General features: G+C 47.3%; 1 protein-coding gene across 1 annotated transcript; it reads right to left on the bottom strand.

Annotated features, from left to right (window-relative positions):
• Positions 1–8,471: 8,471 nt before the first annotated feature.
• LOC131479066 (uncharacterized) lies at positions 8,472–17,015 on the bottom strand. The gene is made up of 6 exons (XM_058659684.1): positions 16,973–17,015; positions 15,028–15,115; positions 12,740–12,813; positions 10,662–10,833; positions 10,407–10,470; positions 8,472–8,579 (listed from the first exon to the last, which is right to left on the bottom strand). The coding sequence occupies exons 1-6, from the start codon at positions 17,013–17,015 to the stop codon at positions 8,472–8,474; spliced, it is 549 nt and encodes a 182-aa protein (XP_058515667.1).
• Positions 17,016–17,319: the final 304 nt, after the last annotated feature.

Below are 17,319 nucleotides of genomic sequence, written 5' to 3'. Positions count from 1 at the left end.
CAATCGCACATCCGTGTCAGCAGATTTCGTATCGCAGCGCCGGTTTTCCAGTGCAACACCGTCGCCAACATAGGCTTCTGTTCGCTGAAGGTAAATTCGCCCAGCGGTCAATTACCGGTCAACGCTTTACATCAAATACACTGGCAAGGTGTAGCCAACACGTTAAGGTTCATACTGATGCAACGGGTGTCTCCTGCTGGAACGGGGATGGTGGGAGTTGCTGGTAATTACGGGTTCCAGTTCATATTTTTCTGCGTTTTCTTCATTATTGGACTCCTGGATAAACTGTTGTGTGTACTCGGCGCAGGTATGTTGGTCGAACATAATCGTATTCGCGCCCAAATCGGATTAAAGCCGCTTGCATTTGACGAACGCCTAAAAAACTTTGCAAAGTACTGGGCAGCTGAGCTTGAGGAGAAGAAAGGATGCAATCTCTTTCATTCAGATCGCTTGACTCAGTCAGCTGTAAGGAAATGACCGCTAATAGCAAGCACGCGCTTGGATGGTTACTGTCGAGTGATCTTCACATGGCGCGGGCCTCCGGCGTGTCTCACGTTCCGTGTGCAGCGTGCTCTACTCGTGTGCAATGCAAGCGCACGGCGTGGCAAACTGAATCATCTTGATTCTCCTTGTTCACTTGTCTGTACAAGTACTGGTGAGGTTGAGCTTAGCTCAGCACTTCCTGTACGTATGGTAGCCCCTCTTCCACGTGTACTCGTACACCTGTAGCGCAACGACACGCTTGTGATGTGTGCCAAACCGTTTGTCGCCAACACGGGAGCTTGAAGGCATACAGCGTCTACTGACAGAGTAAAGGCACGGTAATAATAAAGCTTGTTCCTGTGGCGTTCATGCTGTTACTGGTATTGATGAGTAGTTGGTGAGCGGATTTAACACCGTCGGCGAAAACCTCAGCGTCCAGTGCGTCGCCGGCGAGGTCGGGGTGGAGGAGTGTGGCGCAGAAGTGGTTCTCCGAGATAAATTGCTACAGGTGGGGTAGAACAGAGAACTTTCATGCGGAGGACAATCAACTTGAAGAGTCAGTGAACTTCTTCCGGCCGCAACTTCTAGTTTTCTCTTATGCGTACCGAAGTTGCAGCAGCATGTCAAGTCGGACATCTACACACATACTGAGAACCGCTCGGAGCTCTGCTAGGCAGCGTTTAAGCAGAGAGATTTTTTCATACTAAAACGACTTGTTGCTCCGTTTGCTTCTGTGTGAAGGTTCTGTCGTTCAGTCAGCCGTTGTGCAGCTCTTGAGGTTCCCACGTTCACCTGGCTTTGTTCAGCCAGAAAGGTCGGTTTTCCCGCCTGGACACCTGCTTATGCAGTTGCTGCAGTTGTGTATTTTGCGAGACTGCGTGAACGCGCGTCGCAGGTATGGACATGTGGGCAACCCGTGCACTGCGGACATGCTTCCGAACTGCGACAATAGCATGCACAACGAGGGTGTCATGGTCGGCCACATGACCCAGGTCATCGCGGAGAAGACGACTCACATGGGTTGTGCCTTCATTCTCTGCAAGCACTTCTGTGTCACCAGCAAAGTGCCGGCGCGGAAATTTCTCGTAGTGTGCAATTACGGGGAATGTGAGTTACATGCTAAATAGATTCCTGAATACACACTGCTGTGCTGTATACTTGTTTGATGGCGAGACTTGATAGGCGGCAGGCTGCTCTTACAATTTCTATTTGTTCTTGATAGTGTCAACACCCCGGAGCGGAGCGTCTGGAATCGGTTTGTCTCTGTTGGAGATGTGGCGCAGTAGGCATGGCGTATAAGAGTACGGGACTGAAGATGACCTTGCAGCAACGGCTTCCCATTGATGTAGACCCGCACAACACCGCGTGCAGATGGATAACATGAGGGCCCGCAGAGGGTGCAGATAGGCTGAACAACGATACGTATATTAGCGAGTGAACGCGTCACCAGGTCGCTCCTGATAAACTGTCCTTGCCCCTGCTAGGTAGTGATCCTCCTGACCAATCGGGCTGCTCAATCAGACATGTTACTTTGCCCCAAACTTCTCTTCGTAGCAGTAGAAGCGACAGCCCTTCCCCGCAGTGCGCGCGTCACACTTAAAGCGTATCACTGCAGCGTGAACGAAGTAGTCTTCTTGTCGGGAGGGCAAAATGGTTGTTGCCCGTCGACGGATAAGTTTCCTCGCGAGCGCCGCGCTTGTCGTAACAGCATGGCACGCTAGCTAATGGTGGCTGGATAAATTGTCCCTCAGCGCCAAAGGTGGTTTTCTGGCTAGTGTTGTTTGTTCGTGCGCACTCACAAAACTAAATTTTCCCTTATGATCAAAAAATACCTTGTGCACTGCAGGTCTGCGCAGGGAACGGCGCACAAGATCAGTTATCCACTGCTTTCTCTGTCTTCTGTGTGCAGCTGGAAACTTGGTCGGAGAGTTCCCCTTCTCCATGGAGACGGCGCAACGTATACGCGCCGTATTTCCTAGCACATATCTTCTACCGAAAGCACCAGATGACGACGAAAGCAAGAAAGGTCTGCGCGGAGAAACACAAAGGGTTTAAGCAGCAGAAACCAAGGAAGGCAAGTATATAGAAGTGATCGACATCCCACTCGCAGACGAGGGAGAGATGTGTCCTGAAGTTTGTCGCTGTGGTGAGCCCTGTAATCATAATATCTTTACAATAGTCAGCTTCTGGATCATAAGATTGCATTGGGTGCCAAATTATAATTGCACGTACTTTTGTTCAGTATCGTGCCGAAACTCTGAACAGGGACCCTTGTGAGGGTCTGGCTGTGCTGCTGCACGGTGCTCATACGTAGGCGTCGTCACACGACGGCTGTCAGACACAGAATCATCCTGGCACGTGTATGTATTGAGGGACAACATAGTCAGGTTGGTCATACATTGTGGTTCGGTGAACTTACCCCAAATCAACATGCTGGCCCTAGCGGGAAATTAAGATGATGACTTCTGCGCACCAACGTGCGGGAGTTCGTGATGATGGCCAGAACGCAAAATTTTGTGCAAGACAGGAACAACCTAAAGCGTGAAAGACTGGGAATTTTCGCGCAAAACGGTGGGGGAGGCAGTTTTCATTCTTGTGTCTCGCGCATAGAGTGACAGAAGGAAGGCTGTTGGGATGAATTTGCCGACTTTTCGAAAGTGGAGATCATTGTAAGACCTCGGGGTGCGCGGTGGCAGTGTCGCCCCGAGCTCTCTCGTGATAAAACTCCATGCGGTTTATATGGGGGCTGAGGTTGGGCCATCCTCAGATAGCACTGGGACACGGCTGTTGTGTAGATTCGTGCCTCACCTTTTTTGAGGGATTGTGGGAGGATTTCTGTTTGCACAGCCAGATGAATGGTGTGAAAGAAGCGAGGTTTGTTCCGGTGTTACGCAAGTGTATGTTAGTTTCTTAAACGTCATGAAAGTGATGAATGTCCATAGCACAGGAGAACTAGAATGCTGTCATCAGGAGGGTGGCTACGAGAGAAGCAAGTAAAACGGGAAAATGCGTCAAATAGGGACGAGCGCCAACCGTCTTGCAAGAAGCGTCTTCAGCGTGCAGACACGTTCTTCTCTGTAGGCGGTATGTCCCCCATTCGACGCTGACATGTTTCGAGATGAATCTCTTTGCCAGAAAAATAGAACGAGAAGTGTTCTAATTACTTGTCCCCTTTCATTCATTCGGAATACTTCGTATCCGTAGACACGGCCCCTTCGACAACCTCCAACTGATACCGTAACATCTAACAATTACTGACGCGAGGGCCCGAACAGCGCGGGTCGGTCCTTTGGTGCCATACACTACGACTATCACTACTGTAGGAAAGGCATGAACCCAATGGAATCAGTGTGCCGAAGTGCTGACTTTCCTAGTATCTCCGCGAAAACAGCAACTTTCTGAACGGTGCGCTCAATCCGAATGTGTGCTCAGCCTTGGTAAGGCCGTGGGAAAATGTCAAGCCCTAATTGAATCTCCTTGAGTGGCTTTACCATTGCCACCCTGCTGATTGGTCTCTCTGCGTCATGGACAATTTTGGGTTCTAGCCCATCAGATGATACTTAAATACGCATGACAATGACGTACACCAACATCACAAGCAGGAACCCCGTTGGGTATCCCAGCCTCCCTTTCCTCGTTTTTTGTTGAAGCGTACTGTCGATTGTTTCGGCGGTGTGTTCCATGCTGCAAATGGCCTAGTATGAGAGACTTTGGTGGATGTGTATCGCGTGCGACTAGAAGGGCGAAGCAGTGTGTAGCTAAGTCACGGGCACACACGCACTGCACGGTCTCAGAATGCAAATTAGTGCGCAAGGACCGAAGCGAACAGTTCCTACGTCAAGACACATTCAAAAGGTACTTGATGACGCTGCCGCTACGGTTACGGTGACCAAAGTAAAAAGCTAACTGCTCTCAATGTGTCTCAGACTGCGTCCTCAATGTGTCACACGCTTGACAAACCAACAGGCGAAAGACGACCGGCACGTCGTACAGTCTGCGGCGCACTAAGTAAACGTTCTGCTAAAGCGCGTGAGGTTTGGTGCCCCCACCTTACGTGTTCTGTAGTTGCACGCTGAAGAGTTGCCTCACTTCTCCGCGCCCGTTCCGTAAAATTCCCAATTCTTTGTTGGAAAAGATGAAATCTTTCAACCACAAGAATGGCCGAGACACCCGTCTGATCTTCCGTGGGGAGGGGCAGGGCTGCAGACGCAAGTGTGAAGGGCTTCAAAAAATAGCCCGCGAACAACTTCATTGCCAAGTGGACACTTTACACACAAATGAGTGTTCCCCTTCAGTCAGCATGAGTTACATTCGTTGAGAGTAGCCGCCTTTACTGAAGTACTAGCTTTTTGGTTTCTTATATCCGCTTCTACGTACGAGGGCGGCAACACTGAAATTTTTTCGAGCGTGGTGAAACACGCAACAGCTGTGTGTCCTCTGTGCAACGCGTTCAAGCATACGTAATTCAGGTGTCTTATGCATGCCACCTTGTAAACTCGCACGGCTTACTTATCGCAGACCTACTGCCGAAGCCTGCTGTGATGTGTTTTAGGCAGGTTATAACCCGCATTCGGCAAAAAATAACTGTGACTGGATTTGTTGTAAGGGGTGCAACGCTGCAATATGCTGCATAGGGCCCGCGTGTTCCTGCGTGTGACACAGTGCCAACAGAAGAATGGAGTGTGTCCGTGGGCAGCGAATCAGACACAGTGAAAGCATAAATCTCTCTCTCGCTGAAGTCAAGGTCAAGCTTTCCAAGCTGGCCTTCGGTCGTCTCAAGTCCACCTGAACATGATGTCGGTCATACGTATGCGGTTCATCTACACAAAGGGACCGCTACTGCGGGAGTGTACGTTGATGTGGGCCTGGGCGTCAAAGCCCTGCGGTCCAACGGTGTCAGTGACAGTCCCTATGGCCTTGAAACTCGATTCGAGACACATGGCTAGACCGACATCAACGCTGAATGACGCGTGCCCACATATTATACAGCTTCATGAACGCATCTAGTGCTCTCGTTGCCTTTTCTCACCAATCAATAACCCAACCGTCACTTCTATTATCCAATGTTGGCTTGGTAGACAGTGGGATACATCCGTCCACCTCTGATTATCAGCGCTGTGACCAGCTGAGTTTACCGTGCACGTTGTAGACCGCTTGTTTCTCTCCCGCCTACAACAATATAGTGTCAGCCGCGTGATTGCAGGCGGAATGCAGAGAAGGCCAGCCAGGTGCGCGTATCTTCCCAATGATATTTCCCCACCTGCGCACACATGCACCGCTTGGACATCTTGGGGTCTTCCAAGGAGCCAGAGCGGCGTGTTTGGTCGAAACAAGAGTTTTTGCACATCAACTGATATGCGCACTGCCCAGTAGAGCCACGAAAACTGAAGTTCGACCAACTTTCAAGTAGCCGCATTTTACAAGTTAAAAAAGGCCTTTTTCCTGGTTTTGTCTGAAGGTTATGTACAGGTCTGAGTGTACGACGGGGTTTTCGCGCCCAGCTAATGAACCTACACCACAGGTGACAAGTGATCACGTTGTATTCCGGTGTCTATACGTAGCGGCTTTCACCGGAGTGCGCTGAAAACGATTCCATTGAAACGCCCGCCACGCGCAAGACGCAGACCATATACCGTACGTGCGTAGGCACAGATTCAAAATAGAAACCCCGAAGAAGTAGAGGGAATCTCGTCTTCTACTCGCAAGATGACGGCTCTGTGCGTGCGAGTTGGTATCGCGCTCATTGGAATGGTCTACGTGGGTGGTAAGCGCATAAGTAGCTTCCTCCAGCTGCACGAATGGTGCGTCTGAAGGTTCAAGCAGTTCTCGCAGTGCCAACTAAGAGCACGCAGAATATACAACAATGTATTTACAAACTTGTTTTAGCTCGAATAATATAGGACAACCCCTGTGCATATGATTTCACTCATATGATGTCCGCCTGCGATCGACACGCGTATACACGAACGGGTGCCGAAAAGAAGAATAGAAGGAACTAGAAATAGTCGTGAGGTACCGATTGCACGCACGCCCGTGAGTGCCAACAAGCACCTATTTTTACTAATAAAACAGGACGCCGTAGTCCCTTACAGAGCGCTCCGTCTACACATTGGGACTGATTGTGTCGTCCTAAGCACGTCCTATGCAGAATATTCTTCTAATACCTTCGCGCTCCCTATGTTTACTACTATCACTCTGTAGCCGTGAATACTCTATATTTCTTGCAGTAGGTGGGGGACTGCAGCTAGAAGCCAACGTCCGCTGAGCCTGCCCATGTGTTGGCTTGACAGAAACTGGTGCGTCTGTCGATGTGCAGCCCCCTCAGTGTATCCAAGTGATTCACGTGTATGCTAACGATGATGCTCTACTTATACAGAGCTTAAGATCACTTGTCCACCGATGTTCTGCATTGCCGAAGAATGCTGGTGCACACGTAGAGATGAGCGTACGCACAAAGTGGGTGCGCCGGTGCACCGCAGAGACCAATGCGACGCGCGTTTGTCACTCGCTGACTAATTAGCCAAGGATACTAGTTTCAGTGTGTATCCTCGGACACTTCTTGGTAATTCATGACAGGGCTCTGGGTAACGCAACGTCAGCTTTCACCCCCCAAGTTACTGAAAGGATGCGGACATGTATTTAGGGCCATTGTTGCTGCCGCTGCCAACGCAAACTTACACCGAGCCTTCGCAAATCCGAGCGCAGCCAATTTCATGCTGTGCTCTTGCCGGCTGGAGTTCTGCGTGTTTGTTGAATGCAACTGCTGCTCCGTTTCAACTGCTTCGACGCACACTTCTGACACAAACACGAACTATGATGTCTATACCTCCAGCTCCGCATCACTCTCAGTCTCTGCTTTTGTCCGTGTCTGCTGCAATAGTTGTGCACGCCATTTGTCATGATGCTCTTTTACTCTTGTGACAAGTACCGCCACATCACACTTCAACACCCCCTTATACGGTCTGCATGCACGGTGTTGCCCTTTGCTGCTCGTCTGCAGCGCAGCCGCGAGGCGTTGCAGCATTCCCAGGCCGGGGGGGGCGTCGATGTGAACATTGCGACATATTGCTGCGCAACTCTCGATTGAGTGCCACGGAATTATTCGGTGCCGAGCAGGCGATACAGCGGAATCTTAATGTGTTTCGCCTCCTTTGCACTACGTCGATTCACTTTTGTCCGCACTCCAAGGCTTTCGAGGGTCTGCAGCATTCGGCCGCCACGGAGGGCCTCTAATCGGAACAGAAAATCTATTTCCGGTGCAGTTCAGCCTTCTTCGCCTGTGTCGTTGACGCCGCCTCCTAGAAGCGAAAGGAAGCCATCACCTCACACAAAGTCTTCTTCCGCTGGGGAGACAAAAGTGAAGCACCAGCCGTCTCCGGGACTGAGTTCGAAAGTCGTCGATGTTATATCTCCGCCTGAGTCTACAGTACCACCGCATGAGCCTGGACCGCCTCAGCCTGCAAGAACTGTTAAGCCAACGTGCGAAGGTGAAGGTGGCAAGACCTGCGGCCCCGCTAAGACATTACCGGAAAAGCCACCTCCATCCGCTGGCTCAGAAACTGGTATACACGGTGACCCCATAGAGGAATCTGGTTTTCTCTCAAAACCTTCACCGGCTCCCGTAGAGGAGCCGATTGACGACGCCTCCGATGATGCAGACGGTGGAGTCCGCAGCTTCGTACCAGTTGTCGTGGCCCCGGCACTTTCACCAGAAAACTGCGCTTTGACCCCCTGTTTCGACGGCGAAAAAAACGCTGTACAGCAGGTGGACGCAAAGCTTAAGAAGAAGAAGGGACAGGAGCAGCCCAAGACTAAGCTGTTACCGGAACCAAAACAGGAGCCCTCGCAGAAGCCGCAGCGCCCGGGGCATTCTGAACTCCGTGTATTCTTCGGCCATTTCTCCGCTCCACACTACTAAACAAGATATGCCACGGGCAGCGCAACACCTGCACTGCTGAATTCGGCGATTCTCTTTACCAAGCCATTCGTCAGGTAACAGAGGACTCGACCTTTACGCGGACCGTGTTAAGATCGGCGCTGTTTCGGCTAGGGCTGGCGGCGTTGAACAGGTCGTAGTGATCCGAAACGATGGAGATCTACAGCTTGCACAAGCAGCTAAACAGTTCTACAACGAAATTCCCAGGTGTACAAGTACAAATAGTTCATCATCCTTTCCTATATGCCAGACCATTACGGGAAAACAACTAGCGCGACACAATGTCAAGGCGGAGGTAACTAGTATACAAACACGTCAGATAAGAAGAGAGGGCTCTTTCCGTCGTGCACCACCCCTTTGAAGAATGGGACGCTTCACGCGCGCCTCCACGAACGTGGACACGCTCGCTTGACATCACCGGTGTGGTACAGTTGTGCTGTCGCCTGTAGAGGCGCACAAACCCTGTCGGGCTAAACGTATGACCCTTGCTGTTTGTAGCATCCTTCACCAGTTACCTGCTATTTTCGTAGAACATGCTGGAGGGCCGCAACTCCGCACGTCGCCACAGTTTACGCGACCACCGCAGTTTCTTTCTCTTATGTGAACTCTCCCGCAGCCCCTGATTCCGGTGTGAGTGCCTCTGTCGTCCTCCAGAGGTACACTCAAGGGGGAAGAGCACGATGAGCACTTTCCCCGCACACGTGCGCATCTGCACGAGTGTCGTCTCGTGTTGCTCACAGACTCTGGCCCATGCTCCATTCCACAATTCTTCGTATTAACAGTCTGGTGTTACGTAAGCAAGCCAGCCAGCAGAAGGGCGCTCAGGCTGGCAAGCTGCTGATGCGTGTACACCTGCTGTAACGGGATATCCCCGCACTGCGTTTGTGAGTTCCGCGTGAGCAGCATGTGTGAGTACAGTCACACTCTGCGGGCAGCTCTGAATTCAGCGGAACACTTGCATACTCATGCGTAATATATATATATATCTATGTATATGTGTACTTTGGCATGTAGGGGCATGCCGTGTGGACATACGAACGCCGTAGCCGTTGACGCATGAAGATGTCATCTGTTCGCGGCTGTTCGAGTTGCATGAGGTAAGAGCAGATATACCTGTTTACGCCCACCGAGGGCTGGATGAGTCTGTGTAGAGGGCAGAGGTTCGAATTGTTCTCGCATTTGCGTAGCTTAGACTTCACACAGGATGCGCCAACACTGCACTACGCGACCCGCGCTCTGATCGACTCAGTTTTGACAAGTGTTTCGCAGGCGTGCGACTGACGTTCGAAGACAACCCCCCAGTGCGTGTGTGTACGAGGAACATATGACATATGAGTGGGAGCTAACCCTCTAATGGGTAGCACAACATGCTGATTCTGTTACTGCAGATTCTGGTAGCACAACATGCTGATTCTATAGATGCAGACTCTGCAAGGTACCTTCCATTGCGACCCCTTGCCGCAAGTTTGTGAACCGGCGAACTTTTCAACTTGTGCGTTTTTCAAGGAGTTTAAATCCTTGAAGTTTAAGTGCCATGGAGCGCACGGACGCTTTCTTGGCGCCTATCTGTTGCTCTGCTTCGTGTGCACCATCAAGGCGTTGCCGTAAGACGCACACGACGGCCTAGCACATTTTAGGCGGTTCTTTGTGTCGTTGGGCATGGACATCCTTGCACAGGCTCAAACACGCACTACAATGCTCGTCCCCGAGTTCAGCGCAAGGGCGCACACTACAGGTAGCCAGCAAATCAACTATGCTCGTGGGACATTTATGAAACGTGGCACTTTCCTTTTCTCGTCGTCGGCGAGCACGCAGGGTACAACAAGTTTGACAATCATAATACTTTATAAGAACTAGCGTTCGACGGCCCAGCTGGTCGCCAGTACGGTCAAGCCAAGAAGCACATCTTTCACCAGTCAAAGGAAGTAGTAGACAGCCCTATCATATCGGTGTGAGATAATATGAGGTGTGACAAGTCACGGAGTACATTGATTATGCGTAAGTGCCGGATACGCCGCGAGACGTAAATGTCGCTGGTGCGGCGTGGCAAACTTCAAAAGGAGGAAGGCGCATATACGCATACGCTTACAAGGAGAGATACCATAGGAAACGGACGAAACACTGAGGATACATTGAATGGCACTACATGTTGAACTTGCTTAACCACATGTGTACGCTCACGCCAGATCGTACTCTTGTGTGATTTGAGTTTCGACACCGCCTTAGCATTTCGCGCCTTCACGTGGCGTGAATTCTGAATACCTCCAGCAATTCGAGCACACGATGTAGACGCGACATTGGTAGGCGCGATAAAGATGGAATCAAAGTTGCGGCCTCTTCAACAGACTTCGGCATGATATTTACAAGCTGAGCAATTTCGAACTGATGCAAATCGCCCTCCCGCTCCCAAATTCCTGCACGCACAATTACATCGGCGCCTACTTCAAAATCGAGATGCAGTTGTTAAGACCTGCGTCTTAAATTCCTACCTCCGGGTTTTCTGTTCGAACAGCAACCTGTAAGCCCTCTACGCGTATATGATCTGCTCGTGCCGCCCTTCCTTCATTTAAACTTTAAAACAGGTTTCCCCACCAACCATAGCCTCTGTGTGTATACTGAGATGTTGAGCAATACGGTACCACCACATAAAGGATTCTGCCGTCAAACGCACTATATAATCAGAATGCTGAGTTCTGCACACAGCGCACAAGCGCTGCACCATATCTCTTCACACAAGAGATTGTCCTATTCGTTACACCTTCACGTGTCGCCTTTGAGCACACGGAGGAGGCATGCAACAGCGACACGGTAGTCCCCTAATCAAGCCGTGTGGCCTTGGCTCATGAGGGAGTGGTGCCACTTCGTCTTTTTCGGATTCGCAACACCCATCAACGCCGTTTACTTCTCAAGGCGTATCAGGCACTTCTGCGAAATCAAAGCACCTCCCTGAGGGCTTGGTGAGGTGGTTCTTCGCCGTTCCGTTGCGGACACAGTCAACCAGATTACAATGGTGCAGTACAGACGTGCAGACTCACGTGCACCCATATTATCGTACCGCCATCAACAACCGCAGCTACAGAAAAATATCACGGAAAGCTGTCGTAGAAAGCGACAGCCACATGGAGAAGGGCAGAGCTACCGCGCACCGGTATATATGTATACACCGGTATAGACTTAATCCCTTACAGATTCGTTCCGCTTGGATGTGTTCGTAAACACTTTACGAGTGCATGGTAAGAGCCAGCAAAGAGGGGTGCGGAAGGCGCTCTCATGAGAATGCACAGGCGTTCTGTAGAGAGTTGTAAGCGGAAAGCAACTGATGACGGCTCATTTTCACACTAGTACGGTAGCGTGTCATGTCCGAGTGGGCTTCCGACTTCCCTATTTGGAAAAACGGCGTCAGCTCAGTAACACGAGAACACTGAAGGAGTGGAAGTCACACGTCACTACTACGGGCTACACTGTCTTCTTTATACCTCTTAAACCGGAGGCATTCTGACTGCCAGGAATTTCACTGTCTAAAAACACCTGGATGATCCACTACATCTAGAAACATGTGCACGCTAAGGAAAAAATTTTTAGCTGCAAAGATGGAGCACATACGTGCCCTCCAACCATCCATACGTACTTACGGTTTGATGTCTCTTATTGCCTTGTGTCATCCTTTCTACGCATTCGAAGGCGCGACATTATCACTGCCTCAACGCAAGGAACGCAGACTGCTATTAGGCGGCACAGACGCATCCTTCGCGTAGTTCGTCGGAAGACACCTTCGTAAAGGGCGGTGATGTAATGTCAACATGCGAATACGGGTAAAGGAAAACTTTTACAGCAAAGCAGGCTAGCGGAGAGATTCAACTTTCAAGCAAGAAAAGCATCTAGCCACAGAGGATAAGCGAATTCAAACATTCGTCACGGTGCTGCAAACCACTTACAGCTCCTTGCAACATCTCCTCTTACAAAGTGGTCCACTTCATGACACGCAGCAAGCGCGTTTTCTCTCGAAAAACATCGATACATTACAAATGTATACCCGTCCTCGTGTGCGTACGCAGGCCCGCACATACACTCGTCATCAGGCAGCAACGGGCTTTCAATCTTCATACAGGCGAATATACATACATACTCACATATGATATATGTATATACAGGTGTGTGACTCAAATATATATCGGCGTGTGTATGTACATATATATATACATGATACTTGAATAGGGGTTGCAACAATGTATGTGTGTATATTTGCAGAATTATAGTACACGATGGGGAGACGCCACAAAGGGGATAAGGTGAGGAGGTATATATTTTGGTCTCACCCACGTAAATCAACGATGACGTTCCGCGTGCGAAACTTTGCAAAGCGATTGGCATATTCATACGAGGCCTTCAACAACCTGTTGGGAATGAAGAGAAATAGCAAAGAATACATTTCAGGCGTCAAATGGTAAGTGCAAGGACTTCCAAGAAGAGACAGAGATACACGTACGGTCTACTTGAAAAACAAAGCTTTGTGTGTGCTGCGGATCACAAGTCGCGCGCACTCTCTGTGCGAGGCACTGCAGAAAAAGTTTCAAAATATGATCCTGTATATACATGTTAGCAGCGTTGCACGAAGCCAGAAAAAACACACGTAATACTCCTCCATTACTCTCAACACATATAAACGTACATAAGTATTGATGTCGACCCCAGTAAATATACTGATATAGTCACATGTACACATATATGTACATATATATATGTATATATGCACATAGACAGATATACCTAAAATGTATATATATATATATACATACGTACATGTGATGCAGAAGGAGGGTTGCAAAAAAGCTCGATTTATGACGATGAGAACAGGCTATATGTAGTTGAAAGGATCACATCGCTTTAGTTGTGGTCTGCGTATACAAACTACCCAATGTCTATATCTTTCTCTACTGCATACTTACAAAGACATCAAGATAGACCAGATATATATATATATATATACATATATATATTTGTATATATCACACACTCACACAGCCATCAATATGGATCAGATATATGTACATGTATGTGAACCACGTACACTGTATTTTTGTGCACATGTTGGGAATTCCTGCTGATGTAAATCAGACCCTACATATAAGGGCGTGTGTGCAAACAGGACAGCGTGGATGAAAAGATCTTTCTATATTAATTTTTGTCAATACAGCACTATCTAGATATGGAAACATGAATGATTGCGTGTTCGAGTCTCACTTACTCTCTGTCTCTCTATCTCTTTCTCCTTCTGTCTCCCAGTACCTATGAATATGTATGTACATCTATATGTATATATACGTAAACATACAGAAGGCTTACAGGGGAACATTTTAAAGCGTTTATCTTGTGTGAGTACAGTATTGTCCAGATATATATCTATACAAATATATATACATATATATATGCATGCATTTAGAAGTAACTGTGTGTTTGATTTTCTGTCATATTCTCTCCCTTATTCTATTTCCCTATTATATAAGCATTATATGAGATGGTTTTACATCCATATATATACATATATACATATATATTCATATATGTATTCTTCCGCTGCATATGAATAACACGATATGTATATACATATACATGTACATATATACGTATATATGACAACGGACATAAAGAGACGTTTTCTCTCAGACTACCGTATCGTCAAAAAAGTGGAAAAGAAAAGTAACAAAATCTTCTGCCGACAGACAAAGACACCTCCGTTGATCGATGCCTATACATACAAATGCACACGTATATATATATATATATGTATATGATGAAAATCCGCAGTGAGATTCGAATGGAGAGAATGTGAATATATAGCGTTTCTTGTTATGAACACAGAAAGGAGAAATCTGAATATGCAAGGACAGCACGACACACACACCGCCTTCGTTTGGATGTAAAACGAAGGTACTACTCAGTCAGAGTCAAAAACAAAAAAAAAGAATATACGACAGTCATATGTATCGTTTCGGGTGAGTATGTACCTATGATTTAGAACAACCATACGACCTTACATATACACACACAGACAGACACAGAAACACAAACCTGTTTATGTATACGACCCACCTGCACATGCACACACAGACAGACAGACATGCACACACGCACACACACATGTATATACCGACAGACACACATAATCACACCCACAGATACAGACAGGCAGACACACCCACATCCACAGCTCAGACAGACAGACAGACAGACAGACACACACACACACACACACACACACACATACATATACAGACAGACACAGACACACACGCACACAGACAGATGTGCAGATAGACAGGCACATCCACACATACAGACAAAGGGACAGACACACACACACATATACAGACACAGACAGATAGCAACACATGTACACACACAGATACAGACAGAAAAAAAAACAACACACACACACACATACACATACGCAGACACAGGCAGACACGTCTAGACACACATATACATACATATATATATAGAGACAGTTATGGACCTCCACACAAATTCGAAAAGCGCTCAACTTCTGACGTTCGACGACACACATATAGAGGTCACCACCACAGCAAAAAAAAGAGAAGTTGTCTTACGGGCGTCCCTCTAGTGGTCGTAGACGAAGCTGATCACTCAAGATTAGATGTAGTTCACACAAATTCAAACATTTTGCCGTCCGAAATTCTGCAAGCAACAAACACCAGAAGACAACGTCCGTTGTTGTACAGAAATAATGCGCCGAGAAAGGAAAGATAAGTGTGCATCATATATATAAACGAAGGAAGATGTGTTTATACCAGATACACACAACATATATATAGGTATATATATATAAGGATGTTTATATATTGTAATGTATATATATATGGATGTCGATATATTGTGTATATATATATATATAAATAGGCGTGCAATGTTTCAGTGCAGTGGCAATTCTGGAGCAATGAGCATCGAAAGAGAACACCACTAGCTGAACACGATATTTATGTACACTATATACATACATGAGAGAAAACGTGTGTGTTATTACATACATACAATGTATAAGCACATATATTATATATCTCCATATTTACGTGGACGTTGTTTTAGTGCAGCTGAAGTGCTGCAGCAGTGGAGCATCAATATACAACAGCGCTAGTACAGAAATATATACCCCTGAAAAAAAGATGTGTATATATTATATATATTATATAATTATAGAAACATGTGTACACATTTTTATATATATATATATTATATAAACACATATACTGTATATGTATATTGTATGAGAGGAGACCAAAAATTTGATCACCGTACGTATATATGTACGTACATATATATATATATATGTACCTATGCATATATAAATATCTACATATATTCATGTATATATATACGTATATGTATATGTATGAAATAAAAATGACTGTATGCATATGTGCATATATACATATATGTAGACGCACGTTGAGTCATAGATTATCATAGAGGCGTTACAAAGAGGGTTACGCCTCTCCATATACGTAAACAGACATACAAAAGCGCAGTAACTGATGTAGATCAGGATGTTCCAACCAAGTCGAGTATATATATTCATATTCATGTTCATATTGCACATGTATACGCTTATGCATGCATCATGCGCGTGCAGCCGGGTGATTTCATATCTGACGTATGAAAATGTATATGTTGAGAGTATTATACACAGAGTACGTATACACTAATACACAGTTACCCACGCCGAATGCACATACACTCACACTCACACACACAACACCCATAGGTAGGCGGGACCCACCACCATAGATATTTTCTAATATGTTTATATCATATACATATACACGAGGTGTAGTGTTTGCGATGCGATGCTGTAGAGCAGCAGCGTTGAAGACGTAAATTGTATGGATTGATCGCGACATGAGAGAGAATGTGTGTACGAGTATATGCAGTCTGGCTGGCGAAGAAGGAAACGCCGCTACGAAGACAAAAGATAGCAGTGGATGGTGCTGCAGCAGCAGCAGCAGCAAAAACACCACCCCATCACCAACAGTAGAGGTGAAACTAAGAAGAAGAAGCAGCAGCAGCAGATTCTAACAGCAGCAGCAGTAGCTTTTAACAATAGCAGCAGCAGCAGTAGCGGTAGATGCTAAAATTAGCAGCAGCAGCAGCTGCAGCAGTAGATCCTAACAGCAGAAGCAGCGGTAGATGGTAACAGCAGCAGCATCAGCATCAGCATACAGCAACACGACGAAGAGCAGCAACGACACTGTAAGCAGCAGCCGCCGTAGCCCTAGTAATACCCACGCAGCATTAGGAGTCGCAGTGTTAGCAGCAGCAGCAGTAGCAGTCGGACTGTCAAAAGTAGCAGCAGCAGCAGCAGTAGCAGTCGGATTGTCAAAAGTAGCAGCAGCACTTTGCCAGCAACACTATGAAGAAGTGCAGCACACTAACACCAGTAATAACATCGTCAATTTCTTTCAGTACAGCGATGAAAAAAAGAGCACTTGTCTCTCTCTCTCTTTCTCTCTCGCCTCTTCAACTTCGTTGACTTCTCACCAGGGCCCAAGTCCAAAAAAGCTTGATTAGTACGGCGCTCCATCGTTTATTTTTTGAAACTCCTTTCGCTGTAGGCAAAGGCGCCTCCACAACACACATATACACCTACTCATATATGTGTATATATATGCGTATACATATAGACATACACACACACGCATATATATAAAAGTATCTGAGTATATTCACATATATAAGCAATGGATGTATACGATGTCAGTGTGTGTCGAAGTCACACCGTAAGTGGAGTACACGTCATGTGAAGAGCCGCGTATCTTTTGAGTGGGGTAGATTTTAAAGGGGAGCCTACGGGAGGGTAGGCTGGTTGCCATTGTGCGTTATACACA

Source organism: Ochotona princeps, unplaced genomic scaffold, assembly GCF_030435755.1.
Source record: "Ochotona princeps isolate mOchPri1 unplaced genomic scaffold, mOchPri1.hap1 HAP1_SCAFFOLD_1283, whole genome shotgun sequence".
NCBI lineage: Eukaryota > Metazoa > Chordata > Mammalia > Lagomorpha > Ochotonidae > Ochotona > Ochotona princeps.
The sequence above is the reverse complement of the archived record's forward strand: the minus strand, read 5'-3'. Positions and strand labels throughout refer to the sequence as shown.